Raw genomic sequence first — 12,754 nt, 5'->3', positions numbered from 1 at the left:
GAGTTGCAATTAAGGGAGACTTGTGGAGACTAAATACCTCCACAGGGCATGCTGCCACTAGTGAAAGCTGGCCAGCCAGCAAGTGCCTGGGCAGGGGGTGGGTTCTGTTTTTATCCCTAACATGGGCGCCCTGCCCCATTGGCTGGCCTAATGACCATACAATCTTACTCTTTTTTTTTTTAATTTTTTAAAATTCATTTTTAGAGAGGAGAGAGAGACAGAGAGGAAGAGAGAGGAGAGAGAGACAGAGAGAGAGAAGGGGGGAGGAGCTGGAAGCATCAACTCCCATATGTGCCTTGACCAGGCAAGCCCAGGGTTTTGAACCGGCGACCTCAGCATTTCCAGGTCGACGCTTTATCCACTGCACCACCACAGGTCAGGCTCTTACTCTTTCTTAATTGGCTAGTTTAAATGGCCGCGTGAAGGGGGAAGGGGAGAGGTGGAATATCATTAACTGGATGAGGGTGTTAGGGAATGGTTGGAGAAACTGGAGTAAAGGGACTGGGGAATGGGTGAAGAAAAGAACATGAAGTAAACAAGGTGGGTTTTTTTCATATGTAACTCACTGATTAAATAAAAAGACTCTTAGCCGTGGCGGGTTTGCTCAGTAATAGAGTGTTAGCCTGGTGTGTAGAAGTCCCAGGTTTGTTCCAGTCAGGGCACACAGAAGTGACAATCTGCTCCACTTTTCTCTCTCCCCTGTCCTGCAGCCATGGCTCGGTTGGAGCAAGTTGGGCTTTGGTGCTGAGGATGGCTCTGTGGCCTCTGCCTCAGGTACTAAAATAATGGTTCAGTTGCAGAGCAACAGAACAACAGCCCCAGATGGGCAGAGCATCGCCTCCTAGTGGGCTTGTTGGGTGGATCCCTGTGGAGGCACATGCAGAAGTCTGCCTTTCTGCCTCCCCTTTTCTCATAAAAATAAAAAAAAATACTCTTAGTATTTTTTACTTCTAATTTTGAAATAATTTAAAATTGTAGAAAAGTTGTAAGAATAGTATGAAGAACCCAAGAATTTAATTCAGGTTCACCAGTAGTTAACATTTTACCACATTAGCTTTGTTATCTAATCATACACACTTTTCTGAATTGTATGAGCAGAAGTTGTTGACATCATTTCCCTTTACCCCCCTAAGTACATGGGGGTATATTTCTTAAAACAAGGACAGGCACTTACCTGATCACAATATAATTATCAAAATCTGGAAAGTAACTGATATATATTTTTTAAAGAAGTATTCAGATGTTGCTTTTCCAATAATATCCTTTTATAACAATTTCTTTTTTAAAGGATCAGAAGTCAGTCTGTTGAATTTTGCTTTTACATCTGTCTCCTTTAATCTGGAACAGTTCATCACCCTTTGTCTTTTGTGGTATTGACATTTTTGAAGTTTAAAGATGAGTCATTTTGTGAATGCCCCTCCTCAATTTGGGATTCTCTGTTTCCTCATTAGATTCGCTATACCTTTTTGGGCAGGAATACAACAAACACTATGTCCTAACAGTTTCACTTTGGGAGACCTGTGATATGTTGTCCCATTATTGTTGACATTACGTTGATACTTGGTTTAGATAGTATCTACCAGGTTTCTCATCTGTTTAGTTACTCTTTTTTCCTTTCAGTATTAAGGAATTTGTGGGGTGATAATTGGAGCCTATGTAAATAACTTATTCCTCATTAAATTTGAACCCTTACTTTTAGCATCCATTAGTAATTCTTGCTTAAGTCATTATTACGGTGTAGGCACAAAATGGTTTTTATAAGGTTTTTTTCTGTGTGTTTCCTATGCTGAAATCAAGAGTTCCTTCCATATTTTCTAGATATGAAAATATAGTGGGTTATAATCCATTATTATTGTTTCGCTCAAATGTTTCCAGGGTTAGCTCACAGAGCTCTCTTCAGGCTTGTTTCTGCGTCCTTTGTGACACAATTCCATTATATTTAGTACTTATTTCCAGCACAACAAGGTGTTCAGGTTCACCTTAAACTTTCCAAACTCCAGTGGGGATCAGGCATTTAGTAGGGAATAGTATTTATTAACAAAGGTCTGGGTGTGCTCATTCTTCAGAGGTGCACATGGTCATCACTGTGGGCCTTTTTTAGTATACAGAACTAGGACATTCACATAGATACCTGGTGCCTCCAGTTCTAAAAGCCTGCTGCTATTCTATCTGTATCTCTTCTCCAACAAGAAATGTGATAGTATTGACATATTTACTCAGTTTTTTTCAGTACTACAACTCCTTAGATTTAAAAGGTTTTGCATGTCTAAATTTGTCTTTATTCTACTCATTTGTTTGAAAGTTTGGCTGAATAGATACAGAATTCTGGATTGGAAAGTGTTTACTGAAATTTGTAAGCATAAGACCATTTTTTCCCTAGCTTCTAGTCTCTGTTCTAGAATTTCATGACTATGTCTGTTGGTGGACGCTTTCTTTTTTTTGTATGGGTCCTCAGTGGGCTATTTCAGTTTGGCAACTCACTGTCTTATTCTGGGATAATTTTTCTTTTTTCTTTCTTTTTTAGAACCCTTTTGTTCAGCACTAAGGCCTTATGGATGGGACAGGTTGGTTTCATACAGTCTTTTGTCTTTTAATCTTCACTCTTTCTAGGGGTGTTTCTAAAGTTTATCTTCTTGAGGAAAAAGAATTTATATTTCTATCAGATTTTTTTTCTTTTTTCTGAAGCTGGAAACAGGGAGGCAGTCAGACAGACTCCCGCATGTGCCCGACCGGGATCCACCCAGCACGCCCACCAGGGAGCGATGTTCTGCCCATCGGGGCATCGCTCTGTCGCGACCAGAGCCACTCTAGTGCCTGGGGCAGAGGCCAAGGAGCCATCCCCAGCGCCCGGGCCATCTTTGCTCCAATGGAGCCTCGGCTGCGGGAGGGGAAGAGAGAGACAGAGAGAAAGGAGAGGGGGAGGGGTGGAGAAGCAGATGGGTGCTTCTCCTGTGTGCCCTGGCTGGGAATCAAACCCGGGACTTCCGCACACCAGGCCAACACTCTACCACTGAGCCAACTGGCCAGGGCCAGATTTTTAATTTTTAAGAACACCTTTGTTCTCGAGGTTTTTCCTGTTTCAGAGAGTACAGTATATATCTTTCTATTTCTGAAAATACTGAGGTTTTTCTGCATTGTTTACTCCAATTTTCTTTTCTTTTTTTTCCCTGTGTTGGTTTCTCATGTTAAAGGCTTTTCTCAAATATCTGCTAATCTTTGTCTACTTATATTTAGTAGGGTAGACTAAAATGCTCTTACTTGTGGGTGGAGCTTGTTGGCTTTAATTGTCTGATCTTCATTGCCTAGCTGTTGGTCAGATGACTCCTGTGGCATCTTTAGAGCAGGTCAGATTTTCTAAAGAAGATTCTTCCAGTTTTCGACTAAAGGATAAAAGGCCAGGAAAGAACACAGGGGTCTCAGCGTCAGTCAGCTTGTTTTTCTGAATCCCATTTTGGTATGATGTCCCTCCTACAGCTGTGCCCATGTACTACAGTCCTAAGAATAAACCTCCAAACATGCATGGAGGAACCCAGTTTCTCCTTAAAATTTCAACCAGCCTTTTAATTTTAGTCCCTCACTTCACCCCTCCCTTTCAAGGAGAGGTGCCCAGTGCTGCCGAGTCCCAGATCTTTTGAGGCATTCTACAGTGTAGTGTGCTTGACTCTTGGTTTCTCACATTGTTTACTTTTCCTTGTTCCAGATTTTTACTACTGTTAGCCTCTCTTTTCTCTCTCCCTCAGTTTTGCAGGGTTGAACTTAAAAAACAAAGATGAAAACAAAACAAAAACCTTTACAGTAGTCCTAGTAAGTTGTGTTAAGTCCTCCAAGTTGCTGGGAAGTCCTGACATCCATGTTCACTCAGCATCTGAAGGTTGAGATTTTAGAGCCTGTTATCTATTTCTGCCCTTCCCCAGAGAACATGTGATCAGAATCACAGTTGGAGTTTTAAAATTCTGCTTATTTAAGTGCAAAACAGGTGATCACATTTTATATAGGCTTAGATGGTATATATTTGATTCTTTGGTGCAGTATGACTACTATCCACCACAATTTTTATTGTGAAATTGAATATGTACTCAGTCCATTGGAATATGACCATGTACACAGTAGGGAATATGGGTGACTTGTTATTTGTGGTAGTTATATCTTTGCCCCTTGGAGAAAAACATGGTTTGGTTTCTGTAAACCTCTGGTCACCATATTTTGTCAGCTGATCAGTACATGTTACAGTATATAATATTATAATAATTAAATATATAGGAAAATATAGAAGATATATAGAAATAAGTTAGGATATAATATTAAAAGCCATTAAGGCAAGTGAATAAGGCTACACCCTCTGGGTGGGAATTGATCTAGTGTGTTCAGCTATGATAGGCATACTGTGCCTTTTGTGCAGGGCCCAGTTAGTCTGTGTGTGAAGTTATATATAGATAAAAAGTGGCTTGATCAAAAGGCAGTTCCATTTTTAATTTTTTGAGGAATTTGCATATTGTTTTCCACAGTGGCTACACCAGTCTGCATTCCCACCTGCAGTGCAGGAGGGTTCCCTTTTCTCCACATTCTCACCGGCACTTATTATGTGTTGTTTTGTTAAATGAGCACCATTCTGACAGGTGTGAGGTGGTATTTCATTGTGGTTTTAATTTGCATTTCTCTAATGATTAGGGATGTTGAACATTTTTTTCATATGCCTATTGGCCATCTGTATGTAATGTCTTTTGGCCCAGCTATCCCACTTTTAGGAATATATCCTAAGAACACCAGATGACTGATTCAAAAGAAGAAATGCACCCTCATGTTTATTGCAGCATTGTTTACAATAGCCAAGATCTGGAAACAGCCCAAGTGTCCATCAGTGGATGAGTGGATTAAAAAGCTGTGGTACATATACACCATGGAATTACGTGGTTGTGAAAAAAAAGGAAGTCTTACCTTTTGTGACAACAGGGATGGACCTGGAAACTATTATGCTAAGTGAAATAAGCCAGGCAGAGAAAAAAGATATCATATGACCTCACTCATATGAGGAGTCTAATGAATAATGTGAACCGAGGAACAGAATAGAGGAAGAGGTGGGATCAAGGGGACCAGAGGGAAAGGGGATGATAAAATGGGATCAGAGAAGGAAAAGAGATCAGTGAAATTATATATACATAACAGAGTTATAGAGAGCAGGACAGCAAATCCTGGAGGGAAAGGAAGAGGGTGTTGGGGGGAGAGGTCAAAGGAGGTATCAAGGAGAACACAAGGGTGGGTGGGAGGGAGATGTATGTATTTGGTGGAACACTTGAATCTATGTAAACACAATAAATTAAAGTCAATAAAAAATTTTAACAAAAGGGGCTTGATAAGACAACTCTGTAGATTAACATAAAAAAGGACTCCCTGCTAGGAACTCCCTTAAAGTGGCTTGATGTGACAGTTCTATAGATTAACATAAAAAAGGACTCCCTGCTAGGAACTCCCAAAAAGTGGCTTGATGTGGTAATCCTATAGATTAACACCTGTTAGAAGGTTTATGCCAGAGAAAGGTACTAATTGAGGGGTCCTCAGCTGCAGTTAGTCGTCCAGATTCCAGTGGTGAATGCACTGTCTACACACCACTCTGACCAAGGACAGCAGAGAGGAGCATGCCGACAGGGCCCCATTAAGCTGCACCCGGGCACGCCATAAGGATTTGTGAGTAATAAACTGCCTATGTGATTCTTGCAACTAATTTGTGTGTCTTGCAACTAACTTGTGTGTTGGTTGTTTCTTTCCTCTGGTGGCAATTGGCCTCTGTACCAATAAGTAGAATCCTCCTAGCCACCTGTAGTGTAGTCTTGAGGAGGCTGCCAGCCCCGCTGTTAAGCAGGAGTGTCTCACTGCACAGGGAGGTTGAATCAGGGACACCTGATCGACCTAGATGGTTGGCAAACTCATTAGTCAACAGAGCCAAATATCAACAATACGATTGAAATTTCTTTTGAGAGCCAAATTTTTTAAACTTAAACTATATAAGTAGGTACATTCCTTATCGAGGTAGCGCCTGCACGTGGTGTTTTGTGAAAGAGTCACACTCAAGGGGCCAAAGAGCCACATGTGGCTCAGGAGCTGCAGTTTGCCAACCAGGGCTTGGGCTCTACTGGGACAATGCATAACCTTGTTTTACGCATGGTTCTGTGTAAAGACAGTATATCTAATATATATAGAGCACCCTAACCCATCCATACCTGGATGAAGCTTAGCTAACATGTGTTTTCCCTGTAAAGTACATCACAGCCTTCTTGCACTTAAGAACACTGGACAGCAGTTTAGCACCATACTTGGGCCATTTTAAACAGCAAAGTCACCAATAGAAAGCTCAAAATATGGAGAACGTGGCACTGCATAGGCCATGGAAAGGACACTTGTTCATGGCAAGAGAGCTGAGACATGAATGCAGAACTCCGCTGTGAGGCCAGTGGCTGCTGCCATGGCCATGCCGGTTCTCATTGGATTCAGGCAGATGGTAAAGGAGCCAGAAAATGGTGGGCAATTCTGTTTATTAAAGTCTTGTAACAGCGGACAAGCACACAGGGAAGACCGCTTCCCTTTCTCACTTCAGACTCTCCTGGACTCACAGGCCCTCACAAGCAAAACAGCACTCCTTAGCCCAGGTATCGGGGACCTTTTTGGCTGAGAGAGCCATGAATGCTACATATTTTAAAATGTAATTTCATGAGAGCCATACAACGACCCGTGTACATTATGTATTACCCAATAAAAATTTGGTGTTGTCCACAGAAGCACATGAGATAAAAAAGATAGCAACAGAGGAAAGATGTATGGAATACAACCAAATAAAAACAAAAGATAGAAAAACGAAAGAGAAGGATCAAACAAGACACAAAACTAACAGAAAGCAAGATATAAAATGGCAATAGGGAACTCACAAGTATCAATAATTACAGTAAATGTAAACGGATTAAACTCACCAATAAAAAGGCACAGAGTAGCAGAATGGATTAAAAAAGAAAATCCAACTGTATGCTGCCTACAGGAAACTCATCTAAGTAACAAGGATAAAAACAAATTCAAAGTGAAAGGCTGGAAAACAATACTCCAAGCAAATAACATCCAAAAAAAAGCAGGTGTAGCAATACTCATATCGGATAATGCTGACTACAAGACAGGAAAAGTACTCAGAGACAAAAATGGCCATTTCATAATGGCTAAGGGGACACTGAATCAAGAAGACATAACAATTCTTAATATATATGCACCAAACCAAGGAGCACCAAAATATATAAGACAGCTACTTATTGATCTTAAAACAAAAACTGACAAAAATACAATCATACTTGGAGACCTCAATACACCGCTGACGGCTCTAGATCGGTCATCCAAACAGAGAATCAACAAAGACATAGTGGCATTAAACAAAACACTAGAGCACCTGGATATGATAGACATCTACAGGACATTTCATCCCAAAGTGACTGAATATACATTTTTCTCCAGTGTACATGGATCATTCTCAAGAATTGACCATATGTTGGGCCACAAAAACAACATCAGCAAATTCAGAAAAATTGAAGTTGTACCAAGCATATTTTCTGATCATAAAGCCTTGAAACTAGAATTCAACTGCAAAAAAGAGGAAAAAAATCCCACAAAAATGTGGAAACTAACCAACATACTTTTAAAAAATGAATGGGTCAAAGAAGAAATAAGTTCAGAGATCAAAAGATATATACAGACTAATGAAAATGACAATATGACATATCAGAATCTATGGGATGCAGCAAAAGCAGTGATAAGAGGGAAGTTCATATCGCTTCAGGCATATATGAACAAACAAGAGAGAGCCCAAGTGAACCACTTAACTTCTCACCTTAAGGAACTAGAAAAAGAAGAACAAAGACAACCCAAAACCAGCCGAAGAAAGGAGATAATAAAAATCAGAGCAGAAATAAATGAATTAGAGAATAGAAAAACTATAGAAAAAATTAATAGAACAAGGAGCTGGTTCTTTGAAAAGATCAACAAAATTGACAAGCCCTTGGCAAGACTTACCAAGGAAAAAAGAGAAAGAACTCATATAAACAAAATCCAAAATGAAAGAGGAGAAATCACCACGGACACCGTAGATATACAAAGAATTATTGTAGAATACTATGAAAAACTTTATGCCACTAAATTCAACAACCTAGAAGAAATGGATAAATTCCTAGAAAAATACAACCTTCCTAGACTGAGTCAAGAAGAAGCAGAAAGCCTAAACAGACCTATCAGTAGAGAAGAAATAGAAAAAACCATTAAAAACCTCCCCAAAAATAAAAGTCCAGGCCCTGACGGCTATACCAGCGAATTTTATCAAACATTCAAAGAAGACTTGGTTCCTATTCTACTCAAAGTCTTCCAAAAAATTGAAGAAGAAGCAATACTTCCAAACACATTTTATGAGGCCAACATAACCCTCATACCAAAACCAGGCAAGGATGGCACAAAAAAAGAAAACTACAGACCAATATCTCTAATGAATACAGATGCTAAAATACTAAACAAAATACTAGCAAATCGAATACAACAACATATTAAAAAAATAATACATCATGATCAAGTGGGATTCATCCCAGAATCTCAAGGATGGTTCAACATACGTAAAACGGTTAATGTAATACACCATATCAACAAAACAAAGAACAAAACCACATGATCTTATCAATAGATGCAGAAAAGGCTTTCGATAAAATACAACACAATTTTATGTTTAAGACTCTCAACAAAATGGGTATAGAAGGAAAATATCTCAACATGATAAAGGCCATATATGATAAACCATCAGCTAACATCATATTAAATGGCACTAAACTGAAGGCTTTCCCCCTTAAATCAGGAACAAGACAGGGTTGTCCACTCTCTCCACTCTTATTTAATGTGGTACTAGAGGTTCTAGCCAGAGCAATCAGACAAGACAAAGAAATAAAAGGCATCCATATCGGAAAAGAAGAAGTAAAGGTATCACTTTTTGCAGATGATATGATCCTATACATCGAAAACCCCAAAGAATCCACAAAAAGACTACTAGAAACAATAAGCCAATACAGTAAGGTCGCAGGATACAAAATTAACATACAGAAGTCAATAGCCTTTCTATATGCCAACAATGAAACAACTGAGAAGGAACTCAAAAGAATAATCCCCTTCACGATTGCAACAAAAAAAATAAAATACTTAGGAATAAACATAACAAAGAATGTAAAGGACTTATATAATGAGAACTATAAACCATTGTTAAGGAAAATTAAAAAAGATATAATGAGATGGAAAAATATACCTTGTTCTTGGCTAGGAAGAATAAATATAATCAAGATGGCTATATTACCCAAAGCAATATACAAATTTAATGCAATTCCCATCAAACTTCCAATGACATTTTTTAAAGAAATAGAGCAAAAAATCATCAGATTTATATGGAACTATAAAAAACCCCGAATAGCCAAAGCAATCCTAAAGAAAAAGAATGAAGCTGGGGGCATAACAATACCTGACTTCAAACTCTATTATAGGGCCACGACAATCAAAACAGCATGGTATTGGCAGAAAAATAGACACTCAGACCAATGGAACAGAATAGAAAGTCCAGAAATAAAACCACATATATATAGTCAAATAATTTTTGACAAAGGGGCCAACAACACACAATGGAGAAAAGAAAGCCTCTTCAATAAATGGTGCTGGGAAAACTGGAAAGCCACATGCAAAAGAATGAAACTGGACTACAGTCTCTCCCCCTGTACAAAAATTAACTCAAAATGGATCAAAGATCTAAACATAAGACCTGAAACAATTAAGTACATAGAAGAAGACATAGGTACTCAACTCATGGACCTGGGTTTTAAAGAGCATTTTATGAATTTGACTCCAATGGCAAGAGAAGTGAAGGCAAAAATTAATGAATGGGACTACATCAGACTAAGAAGTTTTTGCTCAGCAAGAGAAACTGATAACAAAATAAACAGAAAGCCAACTAAATGGGAAATGATATTTTCAAACAACAGCTCAGATAAGGGCTTAATATCCAAAATATACCAAGAACTCATAAAACTCAACAACAAACAAACAAACAATCCAATAAAAAAATGGGAAGAGGATATGAATAGACACTTCTCCCAGGAAGAAATACAAATGGCCAACAGATATATGAAAAGATGCTCATCTTCTTTAGCTATTAGAGAAATGCAAATCAAAACTGCAATGAGATACCACCTCACACCTGTTCGATTAGCTGTTATTAGCAAGTCAGGTAATAGCAAATGTTGGAGAGGCTGTGGAGAAAAAGGAACCCTCGTCCACTGTTGGTGGGAATGTAAAGTAGTACAACCATTATGGAAGAAAGTATGGTGGTTCCTCAAAAAACTGAAAATAGAACTACCTTATGACCCAGCAATTCCTCTACTGGGTATATATCCCCAAAACTCAGAAACATTGATACGTAAAGACACGTGCAGCCCCATGTTTATTGCAGCATTGTTCACAGTGGCCAGGACATGGAAACAACCAAAAAGCCCATCAATAGATGACTGGATAAAGAAGATGTGGCACATATACACTATGGAATACTACTCAGCCATAAGAAATGATGACATCGGAACATTTACAGCAAAATGATGGGATCTTGATAACATGATACGAAGCGAAATAAGTAAATCAGAAAAAAACAGGAACTGTATTATTCCATATGTAGGTGGGACATAATAGTGAAACTAAGAGACATTGGTAAGAGTGTGGTGGTTACAGGGAGGAGGGGGGAATGGGAGAGGGAAAGGGGGAGGGGGAGGGGCACAGAGAGAACAAGATAGAGGGTGACGGAGGACAATCTGACTTTGGGTGGTGGGTATGCAACATAATTGAACGACAAGATAACCTGGACTTGTTATCTTTGAATATATGTATCCTGATTTATTGATGTCACCCCATTAAAAAAATAAAATTATATAAAAAAAAAAAAAAACACTGAAGAGAAAAAAAAAAAAATTTGGTGTTGTCCTGGAGGACAGCTGTGATTGGCTCCAGCCACCCGCAATCATGAACATGAGCAGTAGGAAATGAATGGATTGTAATACATGAGAATGTTTTATATTTTTAACATTATTTTTTTTTATTAAAGATTTGTAGGCCCTGGCCGTTGGTTCAGTGGTAGAGCGTCGGCCTGGCGTGCGGAAGTCCCGGGTTCAATTCCTGGCCAGGGCACACAGGAGAAGCGCCCATCTGCTTCTCCACTCCTCCCCCTCTCCTTCCTCTCTGTCTCTCTCTTCCTGTCCTGCAGCCAAGGCTCCATTGGAGCAAAGATGGCCCGGGCGCTGGGGATGGCTCTATGGCCTCTGCCTCAGGCGCTAGAGTGGCTCTGGTCACAACAGAGCGACGCCCCGGATGTGCAGAGCATTGCCTCCTGGTGGGCGTGCCGGGTGGATCCCGGTTGGGTGCATGCGGGAGTCTGTCTGACTGCCTCCCCATTTCCAGCTTCAGAAAAATACAAAAAAAAAAAAAAAAAAGATTTGTCTACGAGCCAGATGCAGCCATCAAAAGAGCCACATCTGGCTCACGAGCCATAGGTTCCCACCCCTTGCCCTAGTCAAACAGGCCAGGTCAAAATCTCAGGGTTCCCACGCCCCACAACACTCTTTCTCTCTCCTCTCTCCCCCAACTCCCCGGCAAAACAGACTGGGTGAAAAACCCCTTCTCCAGCAAACAATGGCCCCTCCTAAGTAGGAAGGCAATTCGCAATTTGCAATCTGCCTTCCTGAGAGCAGACAGCCGCAATCTTCCATAGGCTATACACACATGGTATTGCCCCAGTACAAGTGAGCAAACTTAGGAAACGTTTGTTGATCCAACATCCATCTTGTTGGGCCTCTGCTGTGGTTGAATGTGTCTTGAGTGCCTCAAGTTTTCTGTAACTCTGTGTTTGCCTATGTCTGCAAATGACTGCCAACACAGTGGAGGTATTGATTATGGGGTATGGACAAATTTTAGCTAGTAGACAAGTTGGCATATAAGAATTCCACAAATAACAAGAATTTGCTGTAATTATAATGCAAACATCTATGTAACCGTTGGTCTCTCTCTCCCAGAAAGTTCACTCCACTTTAAGAAAGTTATCATTTTTAAGGGTTTTTTGACACCAGATCTGCCTCTTTCATTCAGTAGTCCCAAGTTCTGCCTCTGAAGTATCTTCTCTTCTAGTATTTCAAGTTAAAGATTCAAGATAAATATATGAAGTCTCAAAATTAGGCATAACCTTTACCATTCTCTGGGGTGTACAAGCAAAGGACATGGATTTCAGATGCTTTATCATCTGGGTCTTTTGTTTTTTTCTGAACAATTTTGAAGCAATTGATGTCCCCTTTTGTTTGTGGTCTCCAGGGTGATTATAGTGCTCTAGTGTAGACTCTGCTGCTGTTAGACTATAGCAGTGGTTCTCAAACTTTTTGAAGTTGGGATGCATTTAAAATCCTACAAATAATTGTAGGCGCACTGTAGACAAATTTCTGAGAAATATGTTATAATAATTAAGTCAAATATTAAAGAAATATAAAGTCCAAGCGTGTTTTTATGGTAATTAAATGAAATAAATACGACAAAATTAAATTTATTCTGACATTAAAAAACTTTTTTTTTTTTTTACAGAGACAGAGAAAGAGTCAGAGTGGGGGATAGACAGGAACGGAGAGATGAGAAACATCAATCATTAGTTTTTCATTGCGCATTGTGACACCTTAGTTGT

At 39.5% G+C, this 12,754-nt stretch overlaps 1 protein-coding gene across 2 annotated transcripts in view; it reads left to right on the top strand.

Annotated features, from left to right (window-relative positions):
• The window catches only part of MRPS6 (mitochondrial ribosomal protein S6), a 77,560-nt gene that overhangs the window by 33,481 nt on the left and 31,325 nt on the right, over positions 1-12,754 (top strand). The window contains exon 2 of one of the 2 annotated variants that reach the window (XM_066259453.1): positions 2,525-2,564. The exons of the other annotated variant lie outside the window; for it this stretch is intronic. Within the exon in view, the coding sequence (XP_066115550.1) occupies positions 2,556-2,564 (9 nt within the window). The 5' untranslated portion in view covers positions 2,525-2,555. The remainder of the gene's footprint in view (positions 1-2,524; positions 2,565-12,754) is intronic. 2 annotated transcript variants of the gene reach the window in all.

The sequence above is a fragment of the Saccopteryx bilineata genome, chromosome 2 (genome assembly GCF_036850765.1).
Source record: "Saccopteryx bilineata isolate mSacBil1 chromosome 2, mSacBil1_pri_phased_curated, whole genome shotgun sequence".
In the NCBI taxonomy this organism is placed as follows: Eukaryota; Metazoa; Chordata; class Mammalia; order Chiroptera; family Emballonuridae; genus Saccopteryx; species Saccopteryx bilineata.
Note: the sequence above shows the minus strand (reverse complement) of the source record. Positions and strands in the feature narration are given on the sequence as shown.